Raw genomic sequence first — 24,319 nt, 5'->3', positions numbered from 1 at the left:
ACCTGCCAGATGAAGTGGTGGAAGTTGGTACAATTATAGCATTTAGAAGGCATCTGGATGGGTTGATGAGTAGGAATGGTTTAGAGTGATATGGGCCAAATGCTGGCAAATGGGACTAGACTGGTGTCAGATATCTGGTCTGTGTTCGAGTTGAACCGAAGAGTCTGCTTCAGTGCTGTATAATTCTATGACTCTAAGTGTCCCAATTCTATGCTCCTAACTCAGAATGGAAAATCCAATCACAAGGCTCTACTTCAAGGATGCAATTATGAGAATTCCCACGGGAAAAGAGACCAAGTGGAAGTCTTACCTTTCAAACTGGGAGATGGTGAAGTCAGCAGCTTGGCAACACCCTTCTCCAAAGAAAGTAATGGATCTCAGATGGGACAATACCTATATCTTAAGGCTGAATCATTCCCAGTGAAGCTTTTCCTTTGCTATTGTGTACCTCAGCCAAATTGACTGTGGGATCATGAAATTGCAAGTGTTGTAGCTTTCCTTTGTCATCAACCTACATAGCCCACAGACTTAACATTATGTTTGCAATTTACTTTTAATTTATTGGGTTTTTGTGTGGATATCAGAGTTATTGAAGAGTGGGCAGCAGGGAAATGTTTACACTTCTTTGCACGTGTGTGCAGTTATTTAGCTTTAAAAAGAAAATTCTGTACCAAAATAAAACAAAAGACAAATTAAACTTCAGGTTCTCATGTACAGCAAATTGTAAACCGAAGCAGGTATTTGCTTTTCTGTCAGCTGAGTGCACTTTTAATCTCCACTGTCAATTGAGCAGGGATTATGACCAAGACTGAACGAGCAAAAGATTAGTGAGAGATGACAGTTACCTATTTAGATTTACAGAGCAGAACAAATTGAGGAAATTAAATTAATAAAAACATTATGTTTAAAGAACCAGACCCCACAGTAGCTAAACACCACAGAATACAACAGACAATTTTACACATGTAATGACATCTTAACTGACTGCTATAAACATATGGCTTTTATGTTTTTTAAAATGAAAGCTCCTTAATTAAAGCATCAGTATTTCACTTAGTTGCACATAAGAGCACAATTTATTTTGAAAATAATTATTATTGTTCAACCTTCACTGTCTCCAGTCATATTTCCATTTCTGAATTGAAAATCTAAGTATATTGAGAATCAATGTCACAAATACTTCAGAAACAGATATACTCAGATTCTATTAATTTCACCAACTCTGTGAGGCCTCATGGAGAGAAACCCTCAAGTGTTTTGTACATTTTAAATCCCAGTGTGTTGGCCCGATCTCGAGAAGTGCAGCAGCGTAGCACATCCATCAACCAGTAATTGAAGTGAATGATGTGGACATACACAAGTGTCTATTGTGCCAGTAACTATGTTGGGGATTCTGCAAGAGCCAAAAAAAATCATAAATTCTTTAGGAGAATTATCATCATTTTAAAGGTAATGAATCCCCTCTCAGATTGATTATCCAATACAAAAAATGTGTCAGGCCTCAAGGAATGTTCCATATTCCAGTGTTCTTACCATTCAGAAGACCTCGGGTCCCAGCCAGATTTTGGTACTAAGCAAAAAGTGGGACAAAACTAAGCTGATCCAGCCACTTCTAGGGAACAGCTCATTTTCTCCACTCCTCTGACTCAAGATTTTTGTCTCTGTCATCTTGATATGCGAATTTGAAATGCAAGTTTGAAATAAGTATCGTAGGGAAGTTCAAAAAGTTAATACATTAGAACTGTACACTGACAGCCTGTGAGTTAGCAGTTCGATTGGAACAGAAGGTGAAAATTAATTTAAAACAGAAAGTAAACCTCCAACACTGAGAAGAACAAGGACAGCAGATACATGGGAACACCACCACTTGTAAGCTCCTCCCCAAACCATCCTGCCTTGGAAATATATTACCAGTCCTTCAGTGTCGCTGGGTTAAATCAAAGATTTCCCTCCCTAATAATGTGGGTGAACCTTTTACAGCACCTAAATAACATGGGGAATGGTGTATTAGTTGGGAAAGCATGGCTAGATCACAAAACTGACATCTCGACCTAGAGAGAAAAACAATTGAAAGTTGCACCTACAGTTTGAGAAGGTGACCAAACAGGTGGATGAGGGTAACGTGGTTGACGTGGCGTATATGGATTTCAGTAAGGCATATGATAAGGTTCCCCATGGTAGACTATTGCACAAAATACAGAGGCATGGGATTGAGGGTGATTTAGCAGTTTGGATCAGATATTGGCTAGCTGAAATAAGACAGAGGATTGTGGTTGATGGGAAATGTTCATCCTGAAGTTCAGTTACTAGTGGTGTACCGCAAGGATCTGTTTTGTCATTTTTACAAATGACTTGGATGAGGGAGTAGAAGGATGGGTTAGTAAAATTGCGGATGACAGTAAGGTTGGTTGATAGTGTTAAAGGATGTTATAGTTTACAGAGGGACATAGATAGCTGCAGAGCTGGGCTGAGGTGGCAAATGGAGTTTAATGCGGAGAAGTGTGAGGTGATTCACTTTGGAAGGAGCAACAGGAAGGCAGAATGCTGGGCTAATGGTAAGATTCTTGGTAGTGTAGACGAGCAGAGCGATTTCAGTGTCCATGTACATGGATCCCTGAAAGCTGCCACCCAGGTTGATAGGGTTGTTAAGAAGGCATACGGTGTATTAGCTTTCATTAGCAGAGGGATTGAGTTTTGGAACCATGAGGTCATGCTGCAGCTGTACAAAACTCTGGTGTAGCCCCACTTGGAGTATTGCATACAGTTCTTGTCACCGCATTATAAGAAGTATATGGAAGCTTTAGAAAGGGTTCAGAGGAGATTTACCAGGATGTTGCCTGGTATGGAAGTAATGTCTTATGAGTAAAGGCTGAGAGACTTGAGGCTGTTTTTGTCAGAGAGAAGAAGGTTGAGAGGTGACTTAATTGAAATATATAAGATAATCAGAGGATTAGATAGATTAGAGTAGTGCTGGGAAAACACAGCAGGCCAGGCAACATCCGAGGAACAGGAAAATTGATGTTTTGGGCAAAAGTCCTTCATCATATTCCCTTTCACCTGGAGGATTAGATAGGGTGGACACTGAAAGACTTTTTCCTTGAATGGTGATGGCTAGGACAAGGGGGCATAGTTTTAAATTGAGGGGTCATAGATATAGGACAGATGTCAGAGGTAGTCCCTTTATTCAGGAAGTAGTAGGGACATGGAACACACTGTCTGCAGCAGTAGCAGACTTGCCAATGTTAAGCGCATTTAAATGATCATTGGATAGACATATGGATAAGAATGGAATAATGTAGGTTAGATGGGCTTCAGATTGGTTTCACAGGTTGGTGCAAAAAGCGGGTCAAAGGGCCTATACTGTGCTGTAATGTTCTATGTTCTGTGTTTCAGTGATGAGACAAGAATGTCATTAGTATGTGGCAAGTAGCTTATTTGAATGTATTAACATCTTATCATTACATATTCTTGATTCATTTATATGAGGTTTACTATTCTCCATGTGACATTGGGTAACTCTTCAGCAACATTTAAGTCAAAGCAGGAACTTGGTACCTTCAGCTGTCTGCTTATTCCATCTTGTCCAACATTCCCTAACATCATAAGGCACAATGCTTGGGTAGCGTGCAACTGTACCCTTCATCCACAGAGATTGGCATCACAGTCACACAAACATCACCACATCATCATAGGATATCTTGTCTAACTTAAAATACTGGTGTTGGTGGTACTATATACTGGAGTGTACCAACACCTTTTATTGTAATGCTGTCAAAAGGCCCCTTCAGCACAGGGACAAACAGCTTTAACATAGGTTTTAGCTGCTCTCTTAACAGTCACTCATTTTGCGTCTCCTTGGATGCTCACAACATCTCTGCCATACCTTGTCTTTTTGGACTGTACTGTTTCAATGTCACAACTGCACCCTGTACCAGCAGCTTACACAGCAATGAGAATATACTATTGCTATGCCATGCATTAGGGAACAACAAGGCAGAAACGTAGAATCATAGAGTCACTGGTTATCACTGCTGCCCTGCAACACCCAGGATGCAGGTTCAACTCCAGCCTTAGGTGGCTATTTGTGTGGAGTTTTCACATTCTCCCCATGTCTGCCTGGGTTTCCTACAATTGTTCTGCTTTCCTCCCAGTCCAAAGATGTGGAGGTTGCTACATTCCCCATAGTGTTCATGGTTGTTCTGGCTAGGCAGATTAGCCAGAGTATATGCGGGGTTATGGGGATAAGGTGGGATATTTGGTTAGTGACTTTTCAGAGAGTCAGTAGTCCAGATGGCCTCTATATGGCCAGATGGCGGCACGGTAGCACAGTGGTTAGCACTGCTGCCTCACAGCGCCAGGGACCTGGGTTCAATTCCCGCCTCAGGCGACTGACTGTGTGGAGTTTGCACGTTCTCCCCGTGTCTGCGTGGGTTTCCTCCGGGTGCTCCGGTTTCCTCCCACAGTCCAAAGATGTGCGGGTCAGGTGAATTGGCCATGCTAAATTGCCCGTAGTGTTAGGTAAGGGGTATATGTAGGGGTATGGGTGGGTTGTCGTTTCGGCGGGTCGGTGTGGACTTGTTGGGCCGAAGGGCCTGTTTCCACACTGTAAGTAATCTAATCTAATCTAAATATGTGCTGTACAGATTCTATGATTCTAGGCAGGGTCCCAACATTGTATGGCACTAAGACCAGATAGTCTACATAAATTAGTTCTTGTAGCTGCAGTTAAAATAACACTTGATCAGACAGATGATGGTGTGAAACACATGTCTGAATGTGAGATAATATTCCACCTGTATGCCCTCGGAAGCATTTAATTTTTATGTCCCACCAATGACATGTACTGTGAAGGCTTATTGATAGATGGCAGCAATTGACCTGGTGTATAGTTGGGCTTTAAATATGATGTCAATGCAAGTACCTCATCCACTGACAAGTGTAAGATAGGCACCACAAAGACTTGGTATGAAGGATTGTGTGAGATAAGTCGTGAGGGCTCACGGAAGAGAAATACCTCAAATAAAATACTCTGAATTTGACACAGCCAGCTTTTGATGAATCTCTGGCCTGTGTCACCACAAGGTCTGTAGCGGTTCAAGACGACAACTCATCAGCACCGCAAGGATAATTAGGGATAAGCAATGGTGCTGGCTCATGAATGAATTATATAAAAAAAAGAAAGAAACTATCAAAGAGTTTGGAAGCACCAAAGGTTGATCTCTAATGATAGCAGCAATTGCTTGTGGTGATTTTCGTGGAAGGATAGTTTCAAGAGATGCACAAAGAGAAGTAAAATATACAAAATGCTGTATGTCATTGTGCTTAAGGGATTTTATATTACTGAATGTCTGGTTAATACTTCAAAGAGAAAGCTGAGTGTGATGTTGTCCTCATATGTATTCATCAAACTGGTTCAGACTTGTGTGCTTACTGGCTTCAACATGAATATTGCAACCTTATCAACACGACTGCTGCATGGACGATAACCCTTGACTTTGAGCCAATCCTAATTGGAGAAATGCAATTGTATTTAATGTGCTAATTTGCTTGCAGTAATCATGTGGCTTCTACCCCTATTACAACTGACTTTGTGTATAGTCTGTGGCACCTATTCATCGCTTGAATGTTGTATCTGGAATGGTTCAGCTGAGGTTATTTGGATTTTCAGAGCCATATGAGAGCCAGCTACTGAAAGAAACAGCAAGGAAGCATTAAAACAAAACAGTCATCTGTAATTTTGAATTACTCATAGTGTGTCAAAATGGTTGTGCATTTTCCTCTCCTTATTGCTGTAGAAAAGAGATATGAGACAGAATTGGAATTTTTTTTACTATCAGTAGAAAAAATATGAAACAAAATTAATTTATAAAAATTCTGGTGCAAATAAGAACAGGAACTCTGCTATTGCAACTGGGCTAAAAGAACTACAAGCTTTATTGTAGATTTGGAATCAGTCAGGAGCAGAAAAGCCATAGTGCTGTTAATTAGTAGTTCTCTTTGTGACCATATATATTGGGTAATGTGGTAATTTGTAACTCCAAATGAGAATGAAGTAACTTTCTTTTGACTTTTTTATGAACAATAAATTGCTAAATATTTCTGGGAAAAGTAAATTTTTATGATTGGAAATTGTGTAATATAATTGAGTATAGAAAGCTAATTAAAAGATGATGTACTCTTCCTCCAGCTTAATTGAGCTTAACTGGAACAGTACTGGGGGTTGCGCACTGGTGTGTTAGAGTAGGCATTGAAAATGTCAGAGGACTGAAAGTTCAGAATCACATTTGCAGCCTGACATTCAGTGTTCCACAAAGCAATAATGTAATCTGTGTTTGGCCTTCCCATAGTTTAGAAGATGGGATTGTGAGCAGTGAATATAGTAGACTAAATTGAAAGAAGTACTAATTTTTTTTCTTTGCATGAGGGAGTGTTTGGCATGCAAGATGATAAGAAAAGAGGAGGTAATAGGAGAGGTGTTATATCTGCTATGTTTGCAAAAGAAGGTGCTGAAGGAAGGAGAGTTAATGATGGGTTGATTGGAAAATGGGCTAGCTTATTATAGAGGGAAGGCTGAAAATGGAGGGGAAGATGTGTTTTATTATGCTAAATGTACTAGAAATCGCAGAAGCTGCTGAGTTTGGATGCTGGTGGGGAAGAAGCTGAAGGCAAATGGAATATAATGTTGTGTTGCTGGGTAGCAAGTCACAGGTTGGTCTGCTAACCTCCAAGTGCAGCAAGACAATCAGTGACTTTCATGCAAGTCTTTGGATTGCAACCAAGATAATGAATTGCTACAAGTCAGGACAGAGGTAAGTTTGAGTCAGGGAGCAGAATGGAAACTTTGAACACCTAAAGTCACAGTGGTATTTCAAGGAAGACTTCTGGCCAGAGAGGTAAATGCAGAGGTGAAGGCAACAGAAGGACAGCTTAGTGAAGAATGGACTTTAAAATTTATTGAAATTGGGCTAAAAGACAATGAAGCTTGGTCATTTGCTCAAAACTGATTGGGATTGAAAGGGGAAGAACCAAATGGGTAATTAACACAAGGCAGAGGCTGAGACTGAAAGGAGGGATGCAGGAAAGGGAATATCGTTATCATGTTGGTTAAATATGTTGTTGATTTGAAATAATGTGTTGTTCTTGGCCAGAAAGATGCCTGAAAATTGGATTGCTGAAAAATTGAGCAAAGATAAGTTGCAGTTTTCATAGACAAATCCAAACTCTGGCATCTCTACTTATTTTAATCCAATCTCTTCAGAGATGTTATCGCACACACTCTAAGGCAGGTGGGACTTGAACCTGGCCTTCCTTGCCCACAGGTAGGAAGATGACCAAAACACCTCTGGACATTAGATTTTTTTTTAAAATCTAGTTTGTACACTGCCTCCAGGGAATCCTGTCTCATTTTCTGCGAAACAGAAGAATTGACCTCTTATTGAGAGTGATATACTGTACTTCTTTTCCATAAAATAATTCTCTGTATTCTCTTTTGATATTCCTGTCTGCTTTCTCTTTGTTTCTGCAGCATTACACAAATTATGGTCCTCCTCCAGCAGTCTTTGTCAGCAGCTGTTCTTTGCACATGCCAGCACACAGCATCTTTTTACCTTTCTTAATAATACTACCAGGTCACTTGGGCCAAGGTCCTTTATTATTCATGAAGAAAATTACATTTAATCCTGAACTCTTAGTCATTTCCAAACATTCTTGAAAACAATTATAAATTACACAGACCTTATAAAAGAAATTTCAACATTTCATTATCATTTCCAAGTCAAATGTTGTCAAGCTCCACACTCTCAACACAATTTAATTAGTTGAGTGCCTCAAGTCATATCCCACTATTAAATGGATGGACTCAAATATTAAATTTAATCAACACAGAAATTTGGAAGATGTACTCTGGGTTGGGGTGTACCTTCTAGTCAGACAAACTCACATATATTGAATCCAAGCCTAGAAGATGGATCTTCTGCACAACTTGCCAAACAGGATTACAATGTTTTGTCACTGACTTGAGGAAATGTTGTAATTTATTTTATAAAGGATTGTGGAATCTATCATTGTTTTTCAGAATGCTTGAAAATTATTTTAAGAGTTTGGGATCAAATGTAATTTTCTTGATTAATATTCGGAGGGTCGGTATGGACTGGTTGGTCCGAAGGGCCTGTTTCCACACTGTAGGGAATCTAATCTAATCTATCTTTGACCTGGTAGTACTAGTTGAGAAAAGTAAGAAAGCTATAAACATGGTTGAATTATATGGGCACTGATGTTAAGTCAAAATTTTATTCATTTTTATCTTTAGCACCAAGGCACAGAAGGAGGTTATTTCGCCTAATAGGCATGTGCCAGCTCTTTGAAAGTATGATCCAGTTGGTCGACATTTTACTCCTTGCCATTAGCGATGCAGTTCATTTTTCCTTTATAAGTAATTTCCCAATTTGCAAGTTACAATTAAATCCATTTCCATTCTCCTTTCGGGCAATGCATTCAAATTACAACAATTGACCAATCATAAAAGACTCTCATCAGCTCCCTCTTGGTATTTTAATAATTATCTTAAACTTCCATTTTTCAATTACTAACTTTCTCTGTTTCTACTCTATCATAATCCTTTCTCTGACAGTTTTTTTTTTCTGATGGCATTTGCCAGTTTTTTGCTACCACATGAATGAGATTAATACCTGTACTTTTGGTAGAGCGGTTCCCAATGCCCAGCAACATCATTTATGCAATGGGTTCCACTGATATTCCACAAAAGGTACAGGTAATGATGGATGAAGTCTGCAGTAGCTCTTACCCTGATTACCAACTGGCCTATTCTTGCATCCAGAGAGATCTTAAGCTTTACAGTTTAGCAGCCTCATCCACCTATTTCTCAACAATTATTATTCATAACTATTGTATTTATTTCAGTGCTTTATATCACACAATATTTTCCCACAAAAGATATGTTCTGTCTATGTCATCGAGTAGTAATTCAGTTGTTGTTTCATTATCAAATAATGGGTGGAACAATAACTACTCAGCAATGGATGGTGTAATTACCAAAATTCAGCACAAGTACTTTCTCCATTCCCAGTTTTTGTCTTAATGTCCTGACAGGTGTTGCATTTCTAGTTCTGACTCATTTCTTTGGCTTGTGTCTCATTCCTGTGGTTTCTGTCTCAATCTTATGCCTTGTGTCTCACTCTCCTGGCATGTGCCTTGCTGTCCCGGCAACTGCTTCTGTTTCTCTCTTTATTGGTATGAGCCTCTCTGTTCTGGCTTTGGTTCCTTTCTCCTGAGTACTGAGGAAGGAGTATTGATTTCAGTAACAGGGATAAAAATAAAGTTTTATCTATCTTATTACAGAGTTAAGAACATAGGAACGCAAGTAGATCTTTTGGACTATCAGTACTGCGTACAATTTAATTGGCCAGGAAAACTCTTCCATTGTAGTGGCAATTCATTAGTATTCATCAAAATATTCATTTTCCAGCTAGCTAACTGCATCTTTTTTGAATACTGTAATTGATTTTGTATTAACAGCCTTCACAACATTTTGTAAATGAAGAATATCTGGATTGCTCTTTTAATCAATTCTGTTCTCCTTCAAACTTTCATCTCCATATTCTAGTTTTCCCTTGTGGAGGAACAAGTATTTATATTTACCTCATTAAATTTTCTTCCCTATCTTAAACATCTGAGTCATATTATTATTTTACCTCCTTCTCTACAGAGAACACAGATCAAATCAACACAAATTGATTTCCCAATAGTGCATTCTAGGTGCTTGTCTTTATAAAATATTTACTCCTCAACTTAGCCACACTTTAGAACTACCAAAGAACTGATGGTTGGAGCATGATTAATTTTGGTTTATTTGTATTGAATTTCTTGTATAATGTATCTTGCATTACTGTTCTGCTGCTGTTACCTGCGCCCATTCTGAATGAAATGTTTTCCAACAGCTGACAACAGCTGCTTCCTCACCAATGACCACTTTGCTTAGTACAGACATTCCATTTGAACTACAAATGGCTGTTACGGATTTGGATGGGGGAAAAGGAATTTAAATATAGGGGGATAAAAAAGAAATGCAGATGCACCAGCTCTCCCAGATCCTGATTACAGGGATTTTATATTGACACTGGTGGAAACCAGTGGAAGCAGTCATTGCCACCAGGGAATGCTTCACTGACCAGAGGTTGGGAAAACACCAGCACTAATGGGAGGAAGCTCTGAAATGACTTTTAACTAGCTTCTTGAGGTTCAATTTCCTTTGAGCAGGACGACTGTAAGGCATTTTACCTGCTACTGGTTAAATGCCATTGCAGCAGGAAAGCAATGGCATTGTTTTTTCACTCTCACCCCATAGCTCAACCCAGCTTCTTGCCTGCCATCCCTTAATGCACCACAAAACTGAAGCTCAGACCCAAGCACATCTACTTGAACAAGTCCATAATTCTTGTCTTTGTCAACCACAGATAACAATGGAAATAATTACCAAGTTCTATCCTCTATTGGAGTCTAATGACAGACACAATCTCAGATTAACAGTTTTTCAGTTGCTATGAAGCTCATCAGAGCCTTAGATTTCTTTCAGATTCTCACTGGCAACATTTGTCATGTTGGCCAGAGTTGGTCTGTTGGTGCAGCAATTAGATATCAGAAGATTTCTTTCCTCCTAGGGATCATGCTTATTAATAGATAGGAGGCAAAATTTTGATTTTACATAGCACCTTTCATAGCTGCAGAATATCAAAAGTGCTTTATTTAGTCGCTGTTTTAATATAGGATCTGCAGCCAATTTGGGCAATGCAAGCTCCCACAAACAACAAGGTTATAATTCCAGATACAGTGAAATGGCTCAACATTCTGATTATATCAAAACATACTTCCTGCAGAGTAGCAAATCCTATAGAATGATATTCTTGAAAGCTGAAATTGCACACTGGCAGCTCCAGATTATCTGACTTTGTCTGAGCTCCTCCTGTGACTCTGCCAACAATCATAATAGAGTTTGACTACAAAAGAACATAAAATTATGGAGCATTGAGCAAGCCATCATTTGACATCAAGATCTCCCAACAAAAGAATTTGCAATGCCTATGTGTATTGCTAAACTTGGGAAAAAGATAACAATGGTGTTGATCAGGGAGAAGATGAAGTTGATACAAGTGGAAAACCTGGTTTGGAGCAGAAAATGGGCATTGCAAAGGAGTGGGAGATCCCGGCATTGAGTTTGACATTGGAATGGTCAGCAAGGATTTGGAGGAGAACAATTGCCTATCTCAATGTCAGTGATGATGCGCTAATGTGGTTTAAGATGGTCCAAGAAGAAAAGACTTTCATCTCCAGGCAATCCTACATAAGCAAAGAGTCACCCTGGCAAAGAGGCTAGACCACAAGGAGTTGGAGCCACAGGGTTGTTGGACAGATTCAAGAAAAGGCAAGGCATCATCTTCTGCACAGTAAGTGGTAACGGTGTCTCATTAATGACAGATAATTGATTCCAAAATAGTCTTGCGCACGTCATGAAACATTCATAATGGGACAATACTATCGTACTTGAAACTGGACTGTTTCACTGTCTTCAGCCATATTGGGTTCAAATGATCTATCAAGCTGCTGAAAACGAGGGGGAGCATGTTCAAACAGACCAATGGTAAGGATCTTTCCTCTCACCCATGAGAGGCTGGCATTGAAATTTCAGCTAAGAGATAACAATGGAAACTTACACAGATATGGACAATGTCATACATTGCACAATGGGATTGACAGATGATACAATCATAGATGCAATACATTCTTCAAATGAGGAGGCTGAAAACCTTGGTATAGTGATGAATCAAAAACAAAAATTCCTGGAGAAATTCAACAGCTCTGGCAGCAACTGTGGAGTGAAAGCAGAGTTAATATTTTGGGTCCAGTAACCCTTTTTCAGGCTGCATTATGGATATTAACATTAAGAAGGCATGCAGAACAGAGCCTGAAAGGAAATAGAATTGATACTGGTAGAAGATTTTCTGTTATTTATTGACACTTTTTCAAATGGATTAGTAATTATGGGTATCCCATTTAAAACCTAAAACTGATAGTGTGAAAGTGTTGCATGGAAGGAACATTTTAATAAAGATTTTCAGTAAACCGGCATTTATTTTCAGGCATCAGTGAAATGCTTATGTCTGCTTGGCATTTTTTAGTTATATATGTAGGTTCTTTTATCTTTCTGTTAGGTGAGGTAGACATCTTATGCTACACTACACATTTGGTAGTTGCACTCTTTTCCTGCCTCCTGACTCTCACTCATTCCTATCTCAGACTATAACTCACTTATTTTTCAAAGTCTCTGATTAGTGGACCCCAGTTTGACAGGCAGGACTTGAAAGAAGAATTGCATTTATGCAGCTCCCTTCCTAGACCTCAGTTATTCCAAAACACATTACAGTTTGTGAAGTACTTGTGAACTGTATTTATTGTTGTCATGTCAGAAATACAACAGCCAGTAAGCTCCAAACAATGGCAATGTGGTAATGACCAGATAATCTACCTCTGTGATGCAGATTGTGGGATTAACATTGATCAGCAAGCCAGGCAATAGTGCCATACAATATTTTATATCCACCTGATGCGCAGAAAGCTTAGTTTAAATGTCTCATCCAAAAGATTGTGTTACCAACAGTGCTGTGCTCCATCAGTACAGTACTGGAGAGTTAGTGTAGATTTTTCTGCTTAACCTTGGAGTGGGACTTGGTACTGGAGACCAGAACAATATAACTCAGAGGTAAGACTACTGCTGACTGAACCATAGCTGACAGTTGTTATAGTAGAACAGACCCAAAATATAAAACAAATCCAGTTGAAATCTTTCCTGAAAGAGCCTTTCTAAAGAACTGGATGCCTCAAGGTTATCAATGTGTTTGTTACTGGTTTGGCATAAATTACTGTTGACGTACCTGATGTGTGTGTCAGTTCTGAAATGAATTTTGTTGAAAAGCTAGTGTTGGGTATGGACTTATTATTATGGCTTGCCATAATTTTACAAATGGATTTTCTAATGATATGATACAAGCCCTCAAAATTGAACTGCAGGGTATTTGACAGTATTGTGCACAATCTAATTGACACAAAGCTTCACTAATGCAGCAAATATCAACATCAGTTCATTAATGCAAACATTGAGCAGCAATTTTTACTACAAAAAAAGCATGTCCCGATTCAGAGCATTGTCTATCTGTTAGACTTCACTTTGAAGCCACAGCATTCAGGAGCCCTAAAGAAGATCAGGGAAGTCAAATTATCTCCACTTCAGATAATTCCAGATTGACTAACCTATGGCAAACCTCTTTTAAAACACTTCGAAGAATTCCTACTTTAGTCTGTCACTCAGTGTGGCAAAAGTGTAGGAAGGAAATGGAGATAGAAGTTTGCCATCTTCTGTATTTGATGCTCATGGCTTCATCCAGGATGCAAGTTGTAATTTGTTTTTAGCATGGTGAACATAACAAAACCCAAATTACAGCCATGGTTTATATCCTTACTCTTCCCTCTGAGTCAGGGTCCTGGGCAGTTCACTTTCATAATATTTCCTGGAGCCCTTGGAAATATTTGGACAAGGCCTCCGGGGACCCATGACATCTAATTTGATAACCCCTGGAATTTATAATTGAAACAGCTTGACAACTGTGAGACTTAGCAGCATTTGCTGAAGTGGCATCATTTTTCGATAAAAAGAGGGAAATATTTTAGCTAGAAATTCTGAAGTGTCATCCCTCAAAGAGGAAGAACTAAAATGAATGAGATTTTTTTAATGTAGTCAGGAAGAAAGGTGTGCCACCTCTTTTTTGGCAGGGCTCTCACTTCAAATCTGTAATTCTAGCCGTTTTTGACTTTTGTTTTCCTTTAATAGAAGCTAGAAAATCTTTCCATTTGCTAGTCTGCACTCTTCCACCTGTCATATAATTTTCTCCTCTTGGAAACAAAATGTCAGTCTAATATGCAAGAATCAAAAGTGATCTGAGGCTTTATTTGTTTTCAAAACTTAATTTATGGATTGTATTTTAATGAGGAACTCAAACTAGGATCAGGAATGAAATGTTGCATGTATATGAGTGACCCTCCCAATATTCTCTTGTTTCTTTCAGTCCTCTCTTAGCTTGCCTGTTTTAAAGATATGAAGAATTAGGATTTCCATAATTTCTCAACGAAATACAGTTAATCATTATGAGCAGTAGGAATGAAGAAAGAGGGAAGTGAATCCAGTGCTGCTGCAACAACCAGAATGGTTGAGAGTGTATTTTTGTGTAGTTCTCAATGTAGTTCACAGAAGCTACATTTCTGCAGGGCGCTGAACCTCCACATTAAAAGTTTCCTCAAGTGAGTTATTGCTAATTATCATGTAGCAAAATGAACCTAGCAATGGCACGTTATGGGGACCTTGGTCTGAAATACCACTGCATCTTGAACCTGAAAGCAGAGTTGCAATCACATGATGATACATAGAGGACTTCAGTAAGGCATTCGACAAGGTTTCACACGTAAGACTGATTAGCAAGGTTAGATCTCATGGAATACAGGGAGAACTAGCCATTTGGATATAGAACTGGCTCAAAGATAGAAGACAGAGGGTGGTGGTGGAGGGTTGTTTTTGAGATTGGAGGTCTGGGAGCAGTGGAGTGCCACAAGGATCGGTGCTGGGTCCACTACTTTTCGTCATTTACATAAATGATTTGGATGTGACCATAAGAGGCACAGTTAGTAAGTTTGCAGATGACACCAAAATTGGAGGTGTAGTGGACAGTGAAGAGGGTTAACTCAGATTAAAATGGGATCTTGATCAGATGGGCCAATGGGCTGAGAAGTGGCAGATGGAGTTTCATTTAGATACATGTGAGGTGCTGCATTTTGGGAAAGCAAATTTTGGCAGGACTTATACACTTAATGGTAAGGTCCTAGGGAGTGTTGCTGAAGAGATCTTGGAGTGCAGGTTCATAGCTCCTTAAAAATGGAGCCAAAGGTAGATGGGATAGCGAGGAAGGCGTTTGGTTTGCTTTCCTTTATTGGTCAGAGTGTTGAGAACAGGAGTTGGGAGGTCATGTTGCAGCTGTACAGGACATTGGTTAGACCATTGTTGGAATATTGCATGCAATTCTGGTCTCCTTCCTATCAGAAAGATGTTGTGAAACTTGAAAGGATTCAGAAAAGATTTACAAGTATGTTGCCATGGTTGGAGGATTTGAGCTCTAGGGAGAGGTTGAATAGGCTAAGGCTGTTTTCCCTGGAGCGTCGGAGGCTGAGGGGTGACCTTATAGAGGTTTACAAAAGCATTAGGAGCATGGGTAGGATAAATAGACAAAGTCTTTTCCCTGTGGTGGGGGAGTCCAGAACTGGAGGGCATAGGTTTTGGGTGAGAGGGGAAAGATATAAAAGAGACATAAGGGGCAACGTTTTCACGCAGGGGGTGGTCTGTGTATGAAGTGAGCTGCCAGAGAAAATGGTGGAGGCTGGTACAATTGCAACATTTAAAAGACATCAGGATGGGTATATAAATAGAAAGGGTTTGGAAGGATATTGGCCAGGTGCCGGCAGATGAGATTAGATTGGGTTGGGATATCTGGTCGACATGGACGGATTGGACCAAAGGATCTGTTTCCATGCTGTACATCTCTATGACTCTATGACATAGGCAGCTTACATCTTCTTTATACTGTTCTTCAAAGAGGTAGCAGACCACAACTAAAGACAAGGAAGCAATGTCTCATTGCCTCAAAGCTGCTTCTTCAAATGATTTGTCATTAGAATGTCCTTCCTCTGTCGGGAAAGTGAAGTATGTCTATTGACAGGGCATGCAACTGTAAGCACCATGGTGAACCTGAACAGTAAGAAAGCTGTCAAATTTCTTTCTGTGATTTTTATTTTGCAGAAGAGACATGTACCATATTATCTGGAGTAGGATGGCAGAATTGTCGGCTCCAAGTCAGAGCAGAACAAAACCAAATCAAAACTTTTGCAATTGTGAAGAAAAGCTCTATGTCAGCAAGTAACTGGATTGAATATGTTGCTAAAAGGGGATCATGATGCCAGAGCACATTTGGCAGTCGGCTGAGAGCTTAGTCAGCTCTAACTCCCATTTAGAATCTGTGCCCACAGCTATCTGGAAAGTAGAGGCATTACAGCGGTGGTGTGTCACAGTGATGAATTTGTGCCTGGATCAGTGAGGAATTGGTACCAATGGGTATGTGGTTAAAGGTTGCCTAAAAAATACCTACTTCTTCATCAACCTGTTCAACGATGTTATTACATATCTCTGGAACAGGTGGAACTTGAACCCAGGCCTCCTGGCTAAAAGGTAGCGATACTACCAGTGCACCACAAATAATAGCACAGTAGTATACAGTCTGAAGGAAGTTTCCCTGACAATCCTCAATTCTGACTCCAGTGCCATGATGTCATGGCATCAGAAGTGAGGGCATTTGCAGATGATTGCGCAAGGTTTCACACTGTGACTCCTCAGATACTGAAGTAATCCTTGTCCAAATGCAGCAAGTCCTGGGCAATATCCAGGTTTGGGATGACAATTGGTAAGTAATATTCACGCCACACATGTGGCAGGCAATGACAAAATCTAAGCATTGTGTTCTTTGAGCTACCTGAAGAAGTGCAGCCAATTTTGGCAGTGTAGAACAGGATCCCACTTTATCCATATCCCACCAAATAGAAGGTAGCTGCTGACCCAGAGCTGGAGGCTATGTTACCAGTGAAGGAGACTAAAATGATATTGACAGAGAATGGCAAGGCTGCTATTTTTTGATATAACCTTGCTCATGAGTATAGAATTCATGGAGATTGCTCTAATTGTTATGGGTCACATGAGTCTCACTTGCTCCCTCTGATGCTTATGTTGGCTCCACTGATTCCCTGCTGCTTGGGCATCCACAAAGTACCTCTGATCACAAGGGCATGACTACGGTCATTGCATGCCTTCCTTGCAGAACTCACATTGTTATGAGCACGTCCGTCCAGAATCTGCCTGTCCTCTCTAACTGGCTGGTAAAGAGGAAGTAACATACAATTGTACTCCTCCTGTACAATTCCACGAGATTGATTATGGTTAGGATGTGGTAATGCTTGTGGCAGAATTCAACCCATGGGGTCAGTTTCTATAAGTGCAACCAACACCCTCACCCTTTAACTTTGTTCCAACAATCTCACTTCCACTACTCTATTAGATAATTTGCCCAAATCAAGTGTTGGATGGAAAACCAAAACGTCTTCAGCCTATTACAAACTCATATAATTGCCACTGATATTTCTTACTCCTTTTCCTCTTTCTCTAAGCTATTATCTCAAACTGACTTAAACTTATAACCTCTGAGTTTAACTTAGCTGAGTTGAAATTCTACTTCCCTTATCATTCCGTCTAGAAAGACAATTATATTCAGACAACCTAATTCTGCCTCAATCTGTTTGTTACTGAGATCCTCATCCAGACACCTCCCAATCCAACTATTTCAATGTTTTCCTTACCAGCCTCATCCCTCTGTATTACAGCCCCTCTAGAGCTCTGCTGACCGAACCCTATCCTGCTGTTGCTCACAATCATTTGTACCTTCACTTATTGAGAATGCTAGATTTTTTTTTCCTAACACTTTCACTTTTATGTTCTCAACCTTGTGTTTAAAGTCCTTCATGGACTGTTCTCTCCCTATTTCTATAATTTATTCCTATCTGGAACTTGTTCCCATCCCCAGAATGCTGCCTTTCCCAAATCTGCCTTTCCCTTCATTGGAGTTGAGAACTCCTCTGGAGTCTAGAACAGTCAGAGGTGGCTTAATTGAAACATAAGATCCTGAGGGATGGATGTTGAAAGGATGTTTCCTCTTGTGAGGAATGAGGGGTCATTGTTTAAAATTAAGGGATGGCCATTTAAAACAAAGATGGAGGAAACATTTTGTTTTCTTCCAGAGGGTTGTAAGTCATTGGAATTCCCTTCCTCAAAAAGCAATGAATGTAGAATCTTGAAATATTTTTAATGGAGCAGTAGATAGCTTCTTGATTCCAAGGGGTGAATGATTACCAGGGGTATGCAGAATTGAGATTAAAATCAGATCAGGGAGAAAGTGACGACTGCAGCTGCTGGAGAGTCAGAGTCAAAACGTGTGGTGCTGGAAAAGCACAGCAGGTCAGGCAGCATCCGAGGAGCAGGAGAGTTGATGTTTTGGGCATAAGCTGTTGTTGATGAAACGTTGACTCTCCTGCTCCTCAGATACTACCTGGTGTGCTATGCTTTTCCAGTGCCACACTTCCCAACATTAAAATCATATCAGCCATGGTCTAATAGAATGGCAGAGAAGGCTCAAAGGATTGAAGAGACTGCTTTTGTTCCTTCTATACATCATGTCACATGTACCGAGATAGCGAAAAGAATTGTTTTGCATGCTAACTAGGCAAATCATATCTTACATAAATACATCAGAGTAATATAACTGAATGCAAAATACAGTGTTACAGCTACAGAGAAGGTACGGAAAAAGATCAACTTTAATATATGAGAGATCTGTTCAAGAGTCTGATAATAGCAGGGAAGAAGCTGTTCTTAAATCTGTTGGTACATGTTTTCAAATTTTTCTATCTTCTGCCCAATGGAAGAAGGTGGAAAAGAGTATAATCAGGGTGGGAGATGTCTTTGATTTTGTTTGCTGCTTTCCCAAGGCAACAGGAAATATAGACGGAACCAATGGATGGAAGGCTAGTTTGCCTGATGGGCTGTGCTGTGTTCATGGCTCTCTGTAATTTCTTGCTGTCTTGAGCACAGCATTTGCCTAAAGTAAGGTATAAGTTCCAAGATGGTGTGGAGTACCAGGGCTGCATGCGGATTCTTGCCCAGGGCTCATCTGCTCCCATCTGCTTTCTTTCTTTCTTTCTTCTTTTTACTTCTGCTCTTTTCTTTCCATCTTTTTTCTTTCTCTGGCGGGTTAGTCGGCAGCATCGGTGCAGCAGCAACAGCAGGCCATGTGCAAAGTGGCAGCACACTGGATTGTGGTGGTAACAGTTGAGGATTTTCACTGCATTTAACTGCATTATCCACTGTAAAATGCAAGTGACAATAACTCATTTGAATTCAAATTCAAACCAAGCCATGATGCATCTGGATAGAATGCTTTCCATGGTGCATTTATAAAAATTGGTAACAGTCATTGTGGACAGACCAAATTTCCTTAGCCTTCTGAGGAAGTAAGGATATTAGTGTGCTCTCTTGACCGTAGCATTGATGTGAATGAACCAGGACACAACTGTCAGTGTTATTTACTTTGAGGAACTTGAAGCTCTGACCATCTCCACCTCAGCACCATTGATACAGATCAGGACATGTCTGCCAATCTACTTCCTGAAGTCAATGACCAGCTCCTTCGTTTTGCTGACATCTGTTCACACCAATAGTGACAGATGTGCTTTCAGCTATTTTTAAACTGACTATGAAATTTCTTTCCCTGAGTCTCTCCAGGAGGTCACAATGTAAATGAATAGGAACATACAGCTCCACCCTGTTCAGCCCAATGGCATTTGTAACTGCCATGTTGGCAAGCAGAAAATCCATTTAAATTTTATTGTAATTTTATTGCATTTGTTGCTTGTGGCCATAGGTTTCCATTGCCAGTAACAATAAGGAGGTCTAGCAGTCCTTTGGTCTTAATAAAATACAGTTCAATACAGTGTAAAAAGCTGCATTACTCTATTAAAGGTCAAACAGATGTTTGGACATGTATTTTAGCTACTTACATCCATGTATTTTCTGTTTGTAGTCAAAATGATTTTACTGGTCTAATGTTGAAAAGATAAATGGAGCACTGTTTACATCATTCAACTGCATCTCTCTGCCCAAACATTTATTTAACAGAGCTTCATTCCTGAGGATGGATTTTCACTCATGCTGTTGATCAGAAATGTAATAATTGCACACTTAAAGTAATGGGCAAAAGCATGACACCCTGACACAACTGTTTTCAAATTCAGAAAGGCCAACTTTATTATTTGTAAAACTCATTGGGACATTCTGAGGTTGTGATAGGTATTACGTACATTCAAGATTTGTTTCTTTTCACAGTCCAGTTGGGCATCTATTGAGCAGAAGACTTCCAGTTCTGAAAAAAAGTCATACCAGACTTGAAACGCTAACGGTTTTTTCCCCACAGATTCTTCCAGACCCAATGAGTTCCTGCAGCATCCTCAGCGTTTGTTTCAGATTTGCAGCATCTGCAGTATTTTCCTTTTATAACATTCAAACAGTCTTGTCAACTATTATTATCTTAATGTCATGTGACCTGTTGGATTCAAGACCTGAATGTGTGGACATAGCAGCATAGTGGCACCAATTTACTTGTAAATGTGTTGCTGGTCAAAGCACAGCAGGCCAGGCAGCATCTCAGGAATAGAGAATTCGACGTTTCGAGCATAAGCCCTTCATCAGGAATAAGAGAGAGAGAGAGCCAAGCAGGCTAAGATAAAGGGTAGGGAGGAGGGACTAGGGGGAGGGGCGATGGAGGTGGGATAGGTGGAAGGAGGTCAAGGTGAGGGTGATAGGCTGGAGTGGGGTGGGGGCGGAGAGGTCAGGAAGAGGATTGCAGGTTAGGAGGGCGGTGCTGAGTTGAGGGAACCGACTGAGACAAGGTGGGGGGAGGGGAAATGAGGAAACTGGAGAAATCTGAATTCATACCTTGTGGTTGGAGGGTTCCCAGGCGGAAGATGAGGCGCTCCTCCTCCAGCCGTCGTGTTGTTGTGTTCTGCCGGTGGAGGAGTCCAAGGACCTGCATGTCCTCGGTGGAGTGGGAGGGAGAGTTAAAGCGTTGAGCCACGGGGTGATTGGGTTGGTTGGTTCGGGCGGCCCGGAGGTGTTCTCTGAAGCGTTCCGCAAGTAAGCGGCCTGTTTCACCAATATAGAGGAGGCCACATCGGGTGCAGCGGATGCAATAGATGATGTGTGTGGAGGTACAGGTGAACTTGTGGCGGATATGGAAGGATCCCTTGGGGCCTTGCGGAACTTGCGGAACGCTTCAGAGAACACCTCCGGGCCGCCCGAACCAACCAACCCAATCACCCCGTGGCTCAACACTTTAACTCTCCCTCCCACTCCACCGAGGACATGCAGGTCCTTGGACTCCTCCACCAGCAGAACACAACAACACGACGGCTGGAGGAGGAGCGCCTCATCTTCCGCCTGGGAACCCTCCAACCACAAGGTATGAATTCAGATTTCTCCAGTTTCCTCATTTCCCCTCCCCCCACCTTGTCTCAGTCGGTTCCCTCAACTCAGCACCGCCCTCCTAACCTGCAATCCTCTTCCTGACCTCTCCGCCCCCACCCCACTCCGGCCTATCACCCTCACCTTGACCTCCTTCCACCTATCCCACCTCCATCGCCCCTCCCCCTAGTCCCTCCTCCCTACCCTTTATCTTAGCCTGCTTGGCTCTCTCTCTCTCTCTTATTCCTGATGAAGGGCTTATGCTCGAAACGTCGAATTCTCTATTCCTGAGATGCTGCCTGGCCTGCTGTGCTTTGACCAGCAACACATTTGCAGCTGTGATCTCCAGCATCTGCAGACCTCATTTTTTACACCAATTTACTTGTAATTAATTGTAGTTTTTGTGCACCTGGTTCAAGCTTTCTGTCAACCTGGGTTCATAAGATGGGCAAATTGGGGAAATTTGTGGACTTTCTACAATCTTTGACTTTCACGATGACTTCAGGAATTGCAGGCCTTGACTTGCAGCACCTTATGCCATTGATTTATGACATAACTGAGTTCATATCAGTACCAACCTCTTGTGAATTCAATAAGAAGTCTTGCAGCTTACTGAGAAAGCTCAGTTTCTCAAGACTTCAATCCATCTAAAGCATTAACCTATCCAAGAAAATGCAGGCCTGATTGAGAGAGACTGAAATAATCCCCAATTGAATTTTTTTCATTTGTATCCAATTACTATGTATGCAAAAGTGTCTAATGTCTATGATTTGAATGAGTGAAACTTTATATTGCAAACCTTCAGTGCAAATTTGCGATAGGAAATAATCTTTTTATTCTTAAACTCACACATCTTTTGTGCTGGAATTACATAAATTAGGACAAATACATTGAGGTCAATGAAATACATACAATCACTTTGATCATGGAAAACAATGAAGAACTCAAATTCTATCCATGAAAGCCAATATTTTAAAATGTTGTTAATGCAAAATTATGTTAGTTTTTTTTCAAATAAGGGATTCCAAAATCTTGCAGGTTCTAGTCATCAAGTTGAAATTGTTTCTGTTGGTATCCTCCATCATTGAAGTGGCTGGAGATGGAAGAGTCAACAGGAGATGATATCATTTATTTGGGGCCATTGAATACCAATACAAATATGGATGCATCTTTGTTGCATGACTGTAAAATCTAATGACTACCATGAAAGTGACTAAACCTGTATTGTCTGAAACTCCACTATGTATTCTACAGGCATGAGTGCAATGTGGTTACAATAATTGAGTTTGTCTTTCTCTGGGAATCATATCACACCATTTATCTGGATCATTGAGTAGCCTGCTGGAATCTGGTGCATTGCTCTCATACAACCTCCAATATTATGCCACCACCAGCTAGTGGAGAATGGTGGAACTGCCCATTTGGAGGGACATTGGGAGGAATTTTATCCCCTTGTTCTGGTATGTTTAGAGGTGAAAACACTGCACCACCTTCCTGCTGTCACCAGAGTTAGGTGTGGGACAGAAAGGCCCCTGGATGGACTTCATGCCCAGCTGCCAGTTAAAGCCCTTAAATAGGCATCTAAAGATCACTGCTGTTATTAGGCCAGCTGTAGGTTGGACTATCTCTACTCAGCGCGTGCAACAAGCCATAGGGAGGAGGCCTCTTCTGGTCCTGGTGTTGAAGGGGGAATTTTGGGTTCCCTTGTTCTCAACCAGGGGACATGGCATAATGATCTACTGGACCCTGCTGCCTACATTCCTCCTCTCCGCACCATATTCCCCCATCCTGCAATTCTCCTCTCACCATAATCTGCCTCTGGCTTCGGTAATCCTCCAATTCTGGGCCTTCCAGATGATGTCTGAGAGGACACGTATGGACCTTCCTGGTGGAGGCAACATGGGGCTCATGCCTGTTATTCTGCTGGTAGTTGAGAAACTCCATAGTCTCAAATCTATGTATTCCATGTTACTGTCCATTGCTCCAACCCTAACAAGGGTGACTGAGAAGTGCCAGAATCAGCAAGAATAAACAAGGCAGATATGATGAGCAGTAGGTAGAGGTGGGAGCAAGGCTAGATCAACTTATTCTGGGTGTCTGCCAATTAATTCCTACAGCTTGGCTTCTCTTAGCCAAATAACATTTGTGCTTTTCTCTTACATAGATCAGTATCTATGCCAATGATATAAGTCTACAACAAGTTGACATGTAAGAATATGTGAACACAGTTAACACTGTTTTCTCTTCTCTACTGTTCCAGGGCGCACACATGTTTCAATCGCTTGGATCTGCCACCATATCCATCATATTCTATGCTATATGAAAAGTTGCTCACAGCAGTGGAAGAAACCAACACTTTTGGACTTGAGTGAAAGAAACATTCATTTCTCATGAGGAATCACACTCCTGCAGTGAACATGGAGCATCCTTGTCCTTACAACATGAGAAGCACAAAATGTGCATGTGCAAAGAGGATGCCTCAAATGTAAAGTATTATGGACACACTTCCTGGTTTCTGAATTAACCAAGAAAGGAAGAAGAAAAATTGTTGATGTCGAACCATTGTAACTACTTCCTGCTTGGTTTCATTTTTTTAAGTTTTGTAAATAAACATATCTCCAAAATGAATGGACTATAGACAATCTCATGCAATTAAAGCCATTTTCTTCTTGGCAGGGCCTCTTAATGTTAAAGGCAACTAATGTAACCTCATTAGCACATATTCACAAATTAATGTGTAAGAGCCATGGATTATATTCAATTTCAACTGCAAATTCACAACACGGATCTGCCTTTGATTTGTGGAATATTTTATGGAATTTCACTGTCAGAAATTACATATTAATTAGCTGATTGGCTGATTTGAAAGTCACATGATACTCAGGCTGCACTTCCTGTACAATCATGCTGCTGTATAAGAATGTCAATAAACTAATTTGTTATGCCACAATATTAATGGTCTTCTTGTTAGGCAGTGCCTTCCAAGATTGTCCCAATTCATTGCCTGTGCAGCAGCTATTATTAACAGTAATGGTGGGTCATCGCAAACTTCACAAGGAAATTATTGCTTTTAAAACTTCAATGTATGTTAAG

At 40.6% G+C, this 24,319-nt stretch overlaps 1 protein-coding gene across 1 annotated transcript in view; it reads left to right on the top strand.

The window, feature by feature from the left end:
- LOC132816077 (E3 ubiquitin-protein ligase HECW1-like) overlaps positions 1-23,864 on the top strand; it is a 356,118-nt gene extending 332,254 nt beyond the window's left edge. Inside the window, exon 28 of the mRNA XM_060825506.1 lies at positions 23,487-23,864. Within this exon, the coding sequence (XP_060681489.1) occupies positions 23,487-23,598 (112 nt within the window). The 3' untranslated portion in view covers positions 23,599-23,864. The remainder of the gene's footprint in view (positions 1-23,486) is intronic.
- Positions 23,865-24,319: the final 455 nt, after the last annotated feature.

The sequence above is a fragment of the Hemiscyllium ocellatum genome, chromosome 5 (genome assembly GCF_020745735.1).
Source record: "Hemiscyllium ocellatum isolate sHemOce1 chromosome 5, sHemOce1.pat.X.cur, whole genome shotgun sequence".
Lineage (NCBI taxonomy): Eukaryota > Metazoa > Chordata > Chondrichthyes > Orectolobiformes > Hemiscylliidae > Hemiscyllium > Hemiscyllium ocellatum.
The sequence above is the reverse complement of the archived record's forward strand: the minus strand, read 5'-3'. Positions and strand labels throughout refer to the sequence as shown.